Below are 16,311 nucleotides of genomic sequence, written 5' to 3'. Positions count from 1 at the left end.
GTTCCATTATATTGGAGAGAAGGCAGACATTTCTATGGCCAATATCTCCAACACTCAGCACCTCACACCAAATCAAGACTGATAAGTAGCACTACATGTAAGAGGAAAAATTTGTATCTTTGATTTTGGGGTGAACTGTCCATTTAAAAAAAAAAAAGTGTCTCAAAAGTAATCCATTAAATGTAATCATTTTTAGACCTTTATTTAAAAAAAGGTCTTCAGGATTTCTGCATATATCCTGATTTTGACTGGATACACAGATTCTATGGAGTCAATCCTCTAGGATAATCTGTAAGTGAATGCAAACGATTGCAGTATGCATTTGGCAAAGCACCAAAGATTTATTTCATTTGTACATAGATTGTAAACATACTGTAATTACACAGGTTTGAAAGCGGCTCTGAGGTCTATGCTATTATAGCTTTAAGCTAAAGAGGTGGAGATGCAAACAGATCGTGATCAAAGTCAAATCTGAGTCAGAGGAAAAAAAGTGGAAGAGATCACAGTGCCTGGGCTCAGCAGAATCAATCACATGAACCCAAACACTTAGAGCCACTAATCCTCCTAATCTTAAATTATCATGGCCAAGGAAGGTAATACTGTATGTATAAGGCAGCGCAGAATCACAAAAAAGGGCACTTTCATTTCTGCTCTCAGATAGCCAACAATTCACACATTCAACCCCACATTTTTCAGAATCCAGTTTTAATATTTTTGAATGAACAATTCAAGGCACATGAAAACATTTTGTTCACTGTTACAAAGAAAATCGACAGGGTTTGTTTGTCAATTTTGAAATAAAATCACTTATTGGATGAATTTAACTCCACAAAAAAGTAACGTTCAAACTTGATTGTTTTATCAAGATATAAACATGGTTGAAGAGCCAAATTTGTCCACATTTTATTAAAGAAACTGAGGTACAATATAACATCTGGGTGAATAAAGTTTGGAAGAGTAAGCCCTTACTTACAGTATTTATATTACTATCTCATTTTATTATGGCTTAATATCCCTATGAGCATACCAAATGGTATGTCATGAAAAAAGACAAAATGCTTTTCGAGTTAGGTTTTATGTTCCAGTTGTGTTTGCTCTCATAAAAATCAAATATTGAATGTTATATTATTTACAAAAGGATTATTTTGTACTTACAAATTTGAATGTTTTCAAAAGACATAATATTTCTTAGCAAATTTGTTTTTAACACATCAAATAGATTCATTGGATTTATTTTTTTATATAGTTTACCAAATACTTATTTAAACTCTAAGAGCTTGGGCACATGCATGTTTTTAGAGTGGATTCGGAACAATATTGTACAAAATAATAATAATAATTACAGTTTTATCAAAAAGCACTTTTTGTAGCACCTTGAGTGTTTTGTGATTCTGCACAAAAGCACCTCTGTGGTTGTATTCAGAGCAGCACCTGGAGCATCCAGAGAGGGAGGCGTGGTGGGAGGGGAAGGACAAGGGAGGATGGGGCTTGGGGTGAGTGGATCCTCTCTCTGTTGCTGAAAGTGCGCCACTGTCCGCCACGGCATCAAATGTCCTTTTCCTGATGTCACTCCCATTAGTACATGTAAGTTAAAGTCATGTGATTCTGGCCCTACAAGGGCGAGGAGTAGTTTCCCCTGGTCAGCGCTTTCATGACAGGGCAGAGGGGCACTTCTTCTTCTCCGGGCTTGAGTGGATCTTCTCGGCAACAAAAGAAAACACAGGTTTTTTTGCTTCGCGGGGAGAGAAGGTAAAAGGTTGTCGGATCTCAGCGTGCGGGTGTTAATATGTACCCTCTGACCCTGTCCTTCAGCGGGGAGTAGGGGCGTGTCTAGCCGAGGAAACAGACGGGGCCGACCTCAAAGCCAAACCTCTGGTTGGATTCCCCAAAGTCATTCAGCATGACGTCAATGATGGGCAACTGGTCGATGCGAGGAGTGTTGATCTCCATCACTGTCTTTGAATAGCCCTGCTTCAGCTGTGAACACAGGACAGGCAGCTATTTAGTGAGGTGCAGGAAGGTTAACAAAATCTTTAACAACACTTTGATAATGAAAATTAAAAACTAAACAAAACAAAAAGAACAGTGGTCCCAATCATCTTGAAAAGCAGACAGAAAATGGATAAACTGATGGAGAAATAATACAGACTATCAAATGCTCGGCTTTGAAGAGCTGAAATGTGATTGTATTGCTAGTACAAAGTAATGCTGAGCCATAATCACCATTTGACATATAATCAAAAACAGTTTTGATAACAAGCCTCTCAAATGTGAAGATTTGCTACTTATCTATTTTTTATCAGTTTTAATTTCTTGGAAAGTTGTTTGCACAAAAGAAATAATGAGGATATCACCTAAAGCTCTGGATATTGTGATGGCCATCTGTCACTATTTTACAGACAAAATGATCATTTGAAATAATTTAAAGGTGTCCCTTTATCTGTTGTATAAGTGTAACAAAAGGTCCTAACTGCTGTTGTATCAACAAAAACTGTACGCCATAGAATTTCACATTTGAGAAGCTGAAACCACTGAATGTCATTTTTGCTTAAAAAAAACAAACAAACAAAAAACTTAAATGAGCTGTATGCAACATTCAGAGCATATCTATGATACAGTCTGAGCCAGGATTGCCTAGATAAGGCTCTCAACATGGAGGTGGCTGAGCCGGCAGCTAGCAGCTAATGGTGCTAACAGTGAAAACAGCACTAACAATGGCTGTCAGCTGTCGCTATCTTGGTTTTTTTGGAGACAGAAGTGACCATATTTGGGCGAGAAGCTGGCGCAGTGGAGGACCAAGGGGTGGAGCTGACTGAGAAACTGAGGACACTATCAGCAGACAGACAGCCTGTCATTCAAAGCGGCCCACCCTTGATTATGCAGAACTTTAAACCTCAGTAAAATTAAAACAGGTGAGTTATATAAAAATGTACCCCCTGTACAGTTGCTATGAAGGGGGAATTAGCTATAGATACAAAAACTGTTTTTTTTTTGTACCACGCTTTAAACATGTCTTTTTCTGCTGTAAAGTTGGGCATTTTAATGCAGGGGTCTATGGTGATTGACTGACTTCTGGAGCCAGCCTCTAGTGGTCATTAGAGGAACTGCAGCACTTATGTGTTGGCTTCATTTTCAGCCCTGGAGGTTGCTGCTTGATTACAACAGGTAGAGACCCCAGAGGCCCCACAATACGATATTATCACAATACAATATTATTGCACTATTAAGAATATTGCAATATGCTGAGTATTGCAATAAAATATATTGCAGTATACTGTGATTTATTACCTTCTTTCCACTGTAAATTGTGTCCCAAAAGGAAAACTTAAAATGTTTTTAGTCCATCCATCTAACTTTGCTGATTTTTATTGCAGCAAAATTTCAATCTGTTTCATTATTCTAGTTGGCTATCAAAAGTTGAATTTGTACTTGTAATATTAATAATTTCTTATAATAAAAAAATCTGTATATGATACTTTATTGATATGATATTGCCACACAAAAATATTACTCCGCTGTACCTATTTTTCCCCCCACCCCTAATAGCAAATAGTTGCTTGCTGCTATTTTAATGCTCTGAATGTGGTATACAGCTCCTTAAACTACTTAATCAATAATCCAAAAAAATTTGTGGATTGACAAATCAGTTAGATGTTTCATTATTGCAGTTCTACTTTCCACATTAGTCACTAAATTTGAATACTGTAAATCTAGTGCATAAACAGGAACAAAAATCAAATTCTGCATTCGATGCCTCGATTCTTTTGGTCTGTAAATGTTGTTATATGACATTTTTCTACAACAGTCTACATATTTGCAAGATTAGTGGGATTTCATGGGATTTCAAAAAAAAGTTAGGAAATGAGTGTTTACCGAGCAGCCGTCCATCAGCGGCTTGATGAAGGGATTATTGTCGTAAGACATCTCCTCATCGTTGGAGCCCAGGAAGCGCAGCGCCTTGTCATAGTTGTCAGCCTTGGCGTCGTACCAGGCCACAGACTGATGGCAAATGTAGGTGAAGTTCTGCCGTGCCGAGGAGCTCAGCAGCTTCAAGAAGGTCATCTGCACTGTGTTGATGGTGCTTTCTGCCACGTCGACGTAGTTCAACTGGGGACAGAGAGGGGTGGAGGGAAGGACAAAGGGAGTGAGAGAGGGGAAAAACAACAGGGAGAGAAGTAGAGGAGGGGTGAGGGATGGTTTGACAGAACAGTTGTAAAGAAGGAAAGATGGGGTGGAAAGGACATTAAGGAAAGGAGGGATGAGAGAGGTAAGGGAGGAGATATATGACAGAGGGAAGCAGGGTGGGAAAGAGAAAGATTTACTGTAAATGAGACAAAGTGATAAAGCAGCAAAATTGAAAAACTTATCTAAAGAGGGTGTCTACTGGGTGGTAATGGAAAAGAAAATAAGAAATCAAAAAGTCATGCGGGGGGACTCACAATTTTGCCACGTTTAAATTCACTGAACCATGAACCTGGAGCCTCCTTGGGCCAGTTGGATATTCTAACCTAGAATAAAAAACAAGCACAGATATTAAGTTAATGATGATTGAAGAGCATTAAAATGTGTCACTGCTGCAGCAGCTGTACACAGATCTTTATTAAACAGCTGCAAATAGCCCCGACGTGTTGTTGTTTTTTTCCCCTTAACTGTATCTAACAGGTGTCAACATTTGCCAGTTACTTACTCCTGTGGATTTCTTATCTGGGTAGATGCACGTTTCTCCGCCTGCTGTGAAGTTACAGAACACTTTGATGGCGTCTCCTATGCAGCCCTGGTTTGGATCAATCCAGTATTCACCTGAGAGAGAAACAGAGCCTTGAGACAGAGTAGAGGCAGCGGTAAGAAGCACAGGTTTGGCCTCCTAGAGTGAATACTACCTCTGCTGTTATTTCATCCTCAACACAATATTGCTCAGCTTGCTTAAAAACACTGATCCATTATGTATTCCAGGTTGTGGTAGAGTGTCCGCAAGGAGGTTAAAGCTGCTTGTTCTTACCAAGGGCGAAGCTCTGGTTTAGAGCTGCAGTGTTTAGTCTAATACAGGGGTGTCAAACTCGTTTTAGTTCAGGAGCCGCATACAGCCCAATTTGACCATAATTGAGCCGAACTTGTAAAACACAACACAAACACCCCCTAATGTTTCCCCTTCTCTTAGGGGCTGTTTATACGACAACGATTTCAGTAAAAACGGAAAAGTCTGTCCTTTGTGTTTTAAAAAACTTCTGCGTTTATATGACGACGTTATTGAAACGATCCCTGTTCACACGAAGCTGCAAAATCTACTGGAAACGTTGTAGTATGCATGCCAGGCCAATGGGTGGCAGTGTAAATTTGCAAAGCAACACCACAACATGACGCCCTGCGCCTGCGCTGAAGTACCTTCCTCTACAATGCAGTGATTACAAACCAAAACAAAGAAGACACAATGGCGAAAGCATGCACAGATAACTTTGTCTGGATGGACGACGAGGTGGAGTTGCTACAGTAACAGATCTACACTTCACTTCAAATCAACAGGGTGAGCAGCACAAACAGAGCTTGGCATTGTTGTTGTGACAGTCAGCATGCCTAGTGACTGGAACCGTAATGATCGGTTGGCCAAAACGCAACTAAAGTTTACCGTTTTCAGTTGAAATCGTTGTCGTCTAAACAGGGCCTTAGTGTAAAGAAGTACAAGTACATCCTGAAAACATTCATCCATTTACAAAACAGACGAACAGCCTGAGACATCTTAAAAAATATGTGCCATAACAACAATATGTCAGTTTTTCCACATTCAGTCGGTCTACTACCCACATGTGAATACATTTCCACTGCTGTGTAGTGGAAGCTATGGAGGAAGCAGGTTAAGTTTTCTCCGGCCTTATACAACATTTACAAATCAAATGTTTGGCCAGTACCTCAGCAATAAGCTTCCACCAATTTTGTTTAAAGATAGAGGTCTGATACAGCTGCTGATTCACAATATTTTGCACAGTTTTATCTTTAAAGAAGACCACAATAAGTATTCATTTTTTTCAGAGAAATGTATTCTGGTCAAGGTGAAAAGCCTCTGAAGCAGCATTTTATATGAAGTAGGCTACACACAGTTTAACTTGCTGCTTAAACCTGGCACCTCTTAACCTTCACAAATGCATCAATATTAGGTGTGTAAAGTCATCCGGTGGGCTGGTTCAGGCCTGTGAGCCACATGTTTGACACCACTGGTCTTATTTGAGTTTAGTTGATCTAAATAATGTTAATTAGCAGATATTTTGAAAAGCTATTAATCATTTTTTAGGCAAAAATGCTCACATTTGATGGTTGCATGTTTTAAAATGTGAGAATTTGCTTCATTAAACATATAAAAGTAAACTAAATATTTCTGGTTTTTCACTGTTGAACAAAACAAGACATTTGATGGCATGATCTTGTGCTTTAAGATTTTGAGAAGGGAATATTTCACAACTATTTAAATAATGGTTAGTTGCAGCCCTACTGTAGTTTTAAAATACACTATGATGCTTTTGGTTAGCCACACACACACACACACACCAAATGCTATTTCCTGCATTTCTATACATTCATATTATATCGATCTAGCAAATAACAATGACATTGGTTGATTTTGCTATGTCAAATTTTATATCAAAGCAATTCACCATTCACTAAGAGCTCTGTCCTTCACTGCCTTATTTTTGATTGATGTTTATGTTTTTTACAATAATCCATCCATCCATCCATTATCTGTGACAGTTTATCCTAGTCAGGGTCACTGGAGGGCTGCACCCTATCCCAGCTGACACTGGGAAAAGGTGGGGTACACCCTGGATGGTACGCTGGACTATCACAGGGCTGACACACAGAGACAGACAACCATTCATGCTCACATTCACACTTGGGCAATTTAGAGTCAACATTTAATCTAACCTGTCTTTGGACTGTGGGAGGAAGCTGGAGTACCTGGAGAAACCCCACGCTGACATAGGGAGAACATTCAAACTCCGCACAGAAGGGCCAGGGAGCCTCTTGCTGTGAGGCAACAGTGCTACCCACTGCACCACCGTGCTGCTGTTTTAAGATAATATTAAATGTAAATAAAGATGTAAACTAAATACATTTTAAGTCCAAAAAAACATGCTCAACATTGTCTCTCAACTTCTCTCTTGCTCTCTGTCTCTTAAGGATTTTGGCAGTTGGATATTAAGAGGATACTGTTAAAGAGATTTGGTGAGTAAATTGAACTGAAACTAATAAAGAATGGGGACAACACTCAGTCACTTGTTTACTACTGATGCTGACCTACTGTATGTTTACCGTGTGTTACTGCTACAGCTGTAGACCAAACACTACTATTGATGAATTCTGTCCCATTGTTAATACTAATACAAACACCGTCTCCGTCCTACCGTCTGGGTAGTCAGGCTGGCTGAGGTGCAGGTCGTTACAGGTCCTGGCAGGATTGTCTTGGGTGCCCATGGGGAACTTCATGCGCTCGATGTCCTGTTTGAGGTTGTTGAGAGATCCGAAGACATCCTCCATTCCCTCCATACCAACACCATTTACACCGTAGTCTGCCAGCGCCTCGTCTCCCTGCATCTCAGTGTCGCGCCTGGTCTTTCTGGCAGACTGCTGGATGGGCAGTGGCTGGATGATGTCGCCAGGTGGACCCTGCAATACAGAGGTTAAGGTCAAGCACATTACTGCTGTTAGAAGAGTCTTCATGGTCAAAGATAGGCCTGTATCCGACGATTATTTTTTTCCCTTTTTTTTTTTTTTTTTTTTTGCTATAAGCGGACCAGATGAAATGTCTTACGCGAGAAAGGAGAAAGCTGCTCTTGATTGGTTAGAAATTCCCAAAATCCAGGAAGTAAACCAAACGTTGTAGGAGAGTACACTTGCAAGATAAATGTGACACTTTCTAATGTCACAATGGAGGGACAACTACGCAGGTTGATATTAGCGCTGGTCATCGTGTACTATACTGCTGTCATTGTTCATTTTAGTCAAACCATACAGTTTGAAAACGAGGCGCAACTCAGACTAGAAAACAATGTTTTGATGCATTGGATGTGCTGAATGTGCATATTAAGGCAGTACAGGAGGAGGAGCACATTAATAATCCTCCAGGACTGTAACATGCTCATGTTTAACCCAAACAATGTGTCATGTGACTGCAGTTGGTTCGGATCGAGGTCGGAACATGTTCTCAGCACAAACAAACCACACCACAGATTTTTTGTAACCGGACTGAGACCACCTCTTCAAGAAGGTCTTGGTCTGGTTGTTTTGGTGCACACCTGAGTGCAATTGCTGAGTTCACACCTGCCCAAATGAACCGCACTTAGGGGGCAAACAGACTTGAGTTTGCTTAAAGCAAACCAAACCGGGCAGGTGTGAAAGCACCCTTAAGCTGTCCTGTGAAGTGAAGCAAAAGAGCCCCCCCCCCCCAAAAAAGAAAGACAATAAACAGGTAACTTACAGGTGGTCCAGGTGGTCCAATCACTCCAGTGTCTCCCTTCTGACCTGCTGAACCCTGACAGAAAACAAAATACCATGGACATAATTAAAAGAACCCCATTCTCATAAAACACATATTGACCAATGAACAGCAGCGAAGCACTGAAGAGGATAAAACCAAAACTCACAGTTGATCCCTTGGCGCCTTTCTGTCCTTGAGGGCCCTGTTGAAAAAGCAATATTAAAAGATGAACAACAGTCATGATGTAACAGACTGGAACGATGCTTCATCAATAAGAAATGGAACTTACAGAAATACCAGGGGGACCAGGAGGGCCGAGAGGACCTTGGAGACCACCAGCACCCTTAGAACAGAGAGTAGATGAGATCAGTCAGAATGCAATTAATAGATGTTTCATATAAGCTACGAAGTTTGATTCATTTGTCCAAAATATCTTGCAGTTAGGGCTGTATACATGGTTGAAAATTTGGTTAATGTATAAGTATGGCGAGTGCATGCTAAATTATGTACTGTATACAATAAGATGTGTTCTACTGTTATACATTACATCAGATAAAACTCTTCACACATGTAAAGACCTTAGTTTATATCTAAATTATCTCAGAATCACTCATTTGGACACCAGAAATTAGTAAAATGATACTGTCTTCATGTGATGCTAACATCCTGTGACATCCTGTGATCCTCAAGTTCACCTCCTCCCCTATGACTGTACAGTACAGTAGTCCTGTGGGAATATAACCTCTAACTGTAAGAAAGACACCTTTGAAGTTTATGCAGCGCTTTGACTTTATGAGATTCACATTCCTGTGGAGAAGATGGAAGAGTGCATTTTAATAAAGCACACTCTGCCTGACACTTACAGCATCACCCTTGCCACCTGCAGAACCCTGAGGTCCAGGCAATCCTCTGTCTCCCTTCTCTCCGGGCTCACCAGGAGGTCCAATCAGACCGATAAGTCCCGGGTGACCCTGGAGGAAAAAAGGAAGAACAAAAAGAGAGACAAAAGCATTGAAATAAATTCAGAGAGCAAAACAGTATTTGTACTAATTATCCGTTTGACAAAAAGCAATTTTCACATCTACTAAAGTTTAATTTCAGTTCATTCATCATCTGCAGAAAATGAAAGCAGTTTTTCACAGTGAAACCGAAATGCAAATTCAGCTGCGAGTTTATGCACAGTGTCCTGCCAGACGACCTCAGCACTGTCTTTCTCTGCCTATAAATAATTAGTGTGTTTATGGTGGTCATCATATTTAACAATGGCAGTCTGTCTCGGCACCTGCTGCTGGCCAGAGTTACGGTTATCTGTGTCTGACTACTGCATGCTGGCATTTAACCAATGACCATTACAGCGATGATATTATTGAACTTATACATATTCATTCTCCACATTAAATCACCGTGAGAAAGCACAGAGCAGAAGCTTTCTCCATTTTTACCGGGAGAGACTGAACAAAGAGACAGAGGCAATAGGCCCAGATGTTTGCTTACTTTGGAAGCTGCAGATAAGGCGCATAAGGAGATATGAGAAATACACAATAAGGCAATTTGAGATTAGCATCGTAATAACGTCTTACCTTCTCTCCCTTCCATCCAGAGTCACCTTTCATACCGGGAAGTCCAGGAGGTCCCTGTGCAAAGAAAGAATCGGTTTGTGAGGCGTAACTGACAGTCAAATGAAAAGGCATTATCTTACAGTGACAGCCATCGCTGATCTCTGAACTGATGGTGACTGTTCTCCATTCATCCTGCTGAGGTACTGCTGCAAGGAATACTTAAGGGGAGTAACTACAAATTAGTTTCCTGAATAATCAATGAATTTTGTCTAGAAAATGTCAGAAAAAACACCTGAAAAATCAATTGTATGATTTAAATGTCATGTTTTGTCTAACCAGTCATCTTTACAGCTCGACAATACTGTAATGCCACTACACCAAAATTGTGTATATTGTACATTTAAAAAAAAGAATATTTATTAAAGTGTATGAGAATGAACCCTATAAAAAGGTAATTTCGAAACTATACACGAGCCTTCGACAGCTAAAAAACAAAAATACATTTAGAGTTAAACCAAGGTGGGAAAGTGAGGGTAATCTGACCATCACACAAGAGGAATGGGAAGAGATATTTAGACAACAATGGAAAACAACAAGCTCTCCATCATGGAGAGAATGTAGTTTGAAGAATGTCATCAGTTACTTCTGTACTCCTGTTCAGAAAAAATCTTTCTCAAACCAGACAGACAAAGAAGCAAATCACTTATCTTTTGATTATATAATAATATAATAATATAATATCTTTTGATGGTGCCCCTCTGTCACTCCTTTTTAGATTAAAATTAATTGCATTCTTTTTTCTAGCCAAAATAACCTTTAATTTTGAACTGATGTACCTGATTAGATTGGAGAAACTTGAATAGAGCAAAAAGGATAAATATCTGCCAAGAATATTATTAGTGGCCTGTAAGAAATCCCTAACCAAAAAATGGCTGACAAAAGAAATACCTAGTATTGATAAATGGATTGACTTGGTATATAATATTTATGTAATGGAGAGAATGGCTTTTAGTTTGAGACCCAAAGGGAATTTTGGAGAACTGGACGAAATGGTTCGTATATGTCTCAAACATTAGACCTGATTTTGTCTGAGTTGTACTAAAACATATTGTGGTGTGATAAGTAGCCCCCATTGTCTCAATAGCACAATCTATTTGTTATTTACTCTCATAATGCGTTCATAAACTAATAAAAAAAAAGAGAATTACAAAAAAAATAAATAAATTTAATCTCCAGATTATCAGTGTCTTTCAATGGCTAAAAGGCATGCAACCTAAGACCTTTTTAACAAGGAGTGGGCAGGCAGTGCTGCAGTATCGGTAAGCTGTTTTTTTAGTTATACAATAACTATAACTATTTTTTTTTTTTTTTACTGAGCAGGTGAGAGAACACGTCTTACGATAGGTCCAGGAGGGCCGTCTTGACCAGAAGATCCAGGGAGTCCTTGCTCACCCTGAAAATAAAGAAAAACATGATTACAGTATTTAACTAATAACATGAGAATAATCTAAATACTAGATTTTAAAGAAACTACTAATCCATAAACAAAAATTCATTTACCACTTTAAATTCTATGATGTGTCACTGCCATCAGGGTTTTATGTGAAACCACCTGCAGCATAAAAAAATAACAAATGTATGAGCAAAATGTACTCACCACAGGGCCAGGGATTCCACGCAGTCCCTCGGGACCACTCTTTCCAGCAGGACCCTGAGGTCCCACAGGACCAGTTTTACCAACAGGCCCCTCGGCTCCAGCCTCTCCCTGTAAAACATCAGCACAAAATAACATTTACTCCCTTTTCATGGGTGACAGTTAACTTGCACAGCAGCTGGATGCTCGTAATATGGCTACTGGTATGTGTGTGACAACATGGAGATGCTACTGTTCATTCACAACAACAATTGCTGCTCCTAAGGTTAGACAGATGCTGCAACAGCATCAGTTATATCAGAACTAGAGAGTATTTCTTCGTTGTAAGAGGAGCATGACAATGAAGATGTAAAAGATTCTTCTCTCGACTGGCTTTGGCTTCCGTGATAGACAGATGATTCATTTAATCACCTTCCAAGTACTGTTTTAAAGTGCCTGCCCTTTACCAAACAGTTTCCATTAGAGCTTTTCAGATGGTTTTGTGTACCGTATCAGGGCTCATCAATTATGTATATTTGAGTCCTAACAAACACATTGAGTGCATTTCCTTTCTCAAAAACACTTAAAAGGCTGATTTTTTTTTTTGGTCAAAATCTACAAATACAACTTGAAGCTGTTACTTTACGTGTGGTCAAATGTGTCTCGTCACCAATGGCAACCAGCCCTTTATGCAACATGATAATTAAAGCAATCCTGCAATGTTTTTCTTCCACAAAAAAACCTAAGATTGGAAGGATTTGAGGATTTGCAACATCCAAACAGATCAAATGTTACCAGATCTCGCCTGTTGTCTCCGAGCAGGAACATCAAGTTCTTACGTATTGAAGTTCCACAGATGTCATATCGACGAGGATGATAGGAGGAGGGGATTAAATTGCTCTGACAACCAATTAGGCCTGGATTTGACACTCTAGGATCACCACACAGGCTTTGTCTTGTCTCCATCAAATCAACTCTAATCCCTTACCTCAATGTGGACAGAATGTGCACTTTGTATATCGTGCGCGTCTGTGTGAGGGATGGAGAGCGACAAAGAACAAAAGAAAGAGCGAGGCTATGTCTGAGGTTTGTCAGGTTCTCTGTCTGTGCATGTCTTTGAACCAGCTGATTTGGAGACAAACAATTTCTTTAAGGCGTACAAAGGTTTTTTTCTTCTTCTATTTGATGCTCCTCAACTGTGCAAACAGTAGCATGTTATGGATTTTAACAAAGCAATCAAATCCACTGATAGCCTCAAGAAACCCCTACCGCTTCTTCGGTGAGACAAATTGGCCAATTTTCTCAAAAATACAAGATCTGAGCTGAACACATAAACGTACACCTGAGCAGACTATTACAGGAAAAGGTTTAAATCTGTGTTACTTTGCCCTTTATATCTTACTCTGGACATCTACCTTTACAGACATTTCATTCAATATTGTTTGACTTTTTGGCAGCAAAGTCTTGCAGCCATTTATGGAAACAAAGCTAGTCAATTTAAAGGAATACTTCACCCCCAAAATGATCATTTGTCTACCAATAACTCACCCTATCATAAGCTGAATTTGCACAGAAAACTTTGCTTTTCCCTCGTGCCTCGACAGTAAATGAAGAATTCAAAAACGGAGAAAATTCTTGATTAACTGAAGTCATTGGGGGCCGCATTTAACAACAGTGAGACTGTAGCAAAACATCTGTTTACAAACTTTCACACAACTTGTGCAGTATAATCCAAGTCTCATTTATCCAGTCGTAGCTCAGTACTTCCCAGACACATTTAGTTTGTGTTTTGAATAGTAACGTTTGTGTGAAAATGCATGTGTTTGTACTGAGCATAGGACTTGATAAATAAGACTTAGATTATACTGCACAAGTTGTGTGAGAGTTTGTAATCGTATGTTTTGATATAGTTTAGCTATTGTTAAATGTGGACCAGGACGAAGGAAGAAAAGGAAGAATCTTCTCTGTTTTCCGATTTTTGGTCACCATGGAGGCATGTGTGAAAAAAAACAGGGTGAGTAACTGATAAACAAAAAATAATTTTTTGAGTGAAGTACTCCTTGTTTTGGGTCCCCGTTTTGTTTATCTCGCGCATGAGGAAGCACATGCCCAACATGCGTGTGATACACAGTCTTATCAATAACGTCACACTAGCTGCATTTAAAGTAGCCGCACTTGAACAGAAAAAAAAAACAAAAAACAGTTTGAAACCGGAGGCGCCACAACTAAGCAAATGGATGGATACAATTAATGAGATCGATGAAATGGAGATGATAAACCACAGCATCAGAAATCTAGATAAACCATTTGATATAAGATGGAAGAGACTGCAGAAAATACAAAAGTAATGAGGTAGGGGGGAATGAGGGAAGAAAAAAGGGGAGAAGGGAAAGATCTGAAGGGGCAAAGAGAAGAAAGAAATCTACTTTTTCGAGGATACCTCCCGAACCAAACCTATTTATTTTGGTAATCCTATGTATGTATGTAAGAATGTATCTGTGTATTATTATCTATATTACTGTCCTATCTTTTTTATTATTATTTTGTTTGTTTGTTTTTCTTGGTTTTGTTATTTGAGATGTTGGGATCATGGCTGGGGTAGGAGGGATGTACAGTAGCTATTGTAAAGATTTGTTTCTATGAGAAGCAGCCCAACTACTGTAAGAAACTATAATTTTGACAAATACAAAGTATGAAAAAAAAAAAAGGTGTCACACTATTCCACTCAGCTATAAGTGGCGGTAACATGCCAGTATATTCTGTAATGCAGCAGCAAAGCTCAAGAAGAAGACTTGATGTTATAAATACAAATGAACAGAAATATTTTACTAAATGATGGTGAAGTTTCCTGAAAATAACTCTGCACTTTGTTTCTAATTATTGGGAAACATCACTGTTCTTGACAGAAAAGCTCCATTTCAACTCTGTAGTTATTCATTATTAGAAAGTTTATTCTTCACACTGTGTATGTGTAATTGTTTGCTGCCGGCAGAGAAATTTAAGAGTTTGGCATGTTCATGTGACCTGCTGTGCACTGACGCTCAAGGTTATGCAAGCAAGTAATCAGAGGTAATTTAATAACTGGACATGCACCAATGGCACACTTTGTCTATTTTTACTATAATTAGTACTGAGTAACACAGGTCTTGTCCGAAAACTTCATAAATATTCTAAGTAAATATGAACCTGAAAAATTAAACATTACCTTTAACTTTGAAAACCAACTATTTGAAACTGTGTGGTTTTAATTCCCATTTTTGACATTTCCATAAAGTAATTTTAATTTTTACAGATCTAAAAAATGTAATAAATCTATATGGAAAATTTAACTTAAACGTCTGGATGTATCTTTCTTGGAACATGTGACTGACAGAACACAACCTGATAGGACAAGGATTGATCAATCACAGAGGCTCTAGGCTAGGGTGTTGCCAGTGCGAATTTTCCATCTTTGAGTCTTAATATCACCATTTAATCTTTTGAATATCTTGACTTTAGCAACTTGAATACAACTGTTTGAGTTTTGGACACTCATGTTTATGAACCCTAAATTATAACATAACAACACTAATTCACACAGATGGTTTGGAAAGTTAATTCAGTGGTGTTCAAATATCATGATTAAATAATCAGCAGCAGTACCATTTCACAATTAGGTGTTCCGTTGCTTGCAAGATTCAAATTAGAGCTTTCTTTGATTTCATATAATTATCTAACACTGATTCCAGCTAGACTGAGATCTACAACTTCAGTAGTTGATTATATTTTGTATCCGACGGTCGGCAGCTTACCTTGGATCCCTTCTCTCCTTGTCTGCCCTCCTGACCTGCTGGTCCAACAGGTCCCTGAGAAGAACAATAAAAAGCAATTACAGATTTATACATAAATACACAAATATATGATTTTAATTATACAGAAATGAACTTATAACTACACTCCCTCATGTCAAAACTGTTTATATAAACCTACTGAATAGAGAGAAAAAAAGGTAACTCTTCTCTAGAAGGGAAATTCTCCAACATTTGCTGACAAGCAGTGGTTTCCTGTACAAACTAATTGTTCAGCTGCTGCACGCTCTGACCTTGAATCTTTTTTAAAGGGAGAGGGTGAAACAGGGCCAGGCGACATCAGCGCGAGCAAATTGCCCTACATTCCAAACATACTGAGCTAAAAGCACATCAGCATTTTCACCAAACAGCCTCTGGTCAAAACCTTGTAAGTGGGCTGTCATTTGCCATTAGAAACCATAATCAAATAGACCAAACAAAAGCCACCGGTCCTCAATGTAGGTTATGAGCCCTGGCAACTGTGTATGTGCATTAGTGACTGTGTGCATGTGTGTGTGTGGAGGCATGCGTGTGTGCACCCGTGTGTGCTTGTGTGCTAATGTAGTCAAGCAGCTGCACGCATCAATGAGCACCAAACCTGAGTCAATTTCGAAGAGATATTGGGAAAGAGACTAAACCCGAATTACCTTGGTGAAGGATGAGAAATCATATCGCAAAGTCCATTAATATGGACATGGAACTGGGGTCTAATTTGTTCTGTAGCCTCTGTCACCTGGATGGTATCCCTTGGAATACAAATTGGGGATCTAAAAAGTGCTTACCATACCAGCGTTTTTAAAATGTATGATCAAGCATCCGAGCCTGCTT

At 39.1% G+C, this 16,311-nt stretch overlaps 1 protein-coding gene across 2 annotated transcripts in view; it reads right to left on the bottom strand.

Moving 5' to 3' along the window:
- Positions 1-317: 317 nt before the first annotated feature.
- Positions 318-16,311, bottom strand: part of LOC125901638 (collagen alpha-1(XI) chain-like) — a 103,366-nt gene continuing 87,372 nt past the window's right edge. The window contains exons 55-67 of one of the 2 annotated variants that reach the window (XM_049597388.1): positions 15,448-15,501; positions 11,681-11,788; positions 11,423-11,476; positions 10,045-10,098; positions 9,328-9,435; positions 8,754-8,807; positions 8,631-8,666; positions 8,465-8,518; positions 7,392-7,653; positions 4,688-4,800; positions 4,440-4,508; positions 3,874-4,107; positions 318-1,977 (exon numbers count right to left, since the gene is read on the bottom strand). In XM_049597388.1, the coding sequence (XP_049453345.1) occupies positions 1,831-1,977; positions 3,874-4,107; positions 4,440-4,508; positions 4,688-4,800; positions 7,392-7,653; positions 8,465-8,518; positions 8,631-8,666; positions 8,754-8,807; positions 9,328-9,435; positions 10,045-10,098; positions 11,423-11,476; positions 11,681-11,788; positions 15,448-15,501 (1,347 nt within the window). In that variant the 3' untranslated portion in view covers positions 318-1,830. Of the gene's footprint in view, positions 1,978-3,873; positions 4,108-4,439; positions 4,509-4,687; positions 4,801-6,912; positions 7,054-7,391; positions 7,654-8,464; positions 8,519-8,630; positions 8,667-8,753; positions 8,808-9,327; positions 9,436-10,044; positions 10,099-11,422; positions 11,477-11,680; positions 11,789-15,447; positions 15,502-16,311 lie in introns of those variants that run through there. The other variant, XR_007451004.1, reaches the window with a different exon arrangement.

This window comes from Epinephelus fuscoguttatus, linkage group LG15 (genome assembly GCF_011397635.1).
Source record: "Epinephelus fuscoguttatus linkage group LG15, E.fuscoguttatus.final_Chr_v1".
In the NCBI taxonomy this organism is placed as follows: domain Eukaryota; kingdom Metazoa; phylum Chordata; class Actinopteri; order Perciformes; family Serranidae; genus Epinephelus; species Epinephelus fuscoguttatus.
Note: the sequence above shows the minus strand (reverse complement) of the source record. Positions and strands in the feature narration are given on the sequence as shown.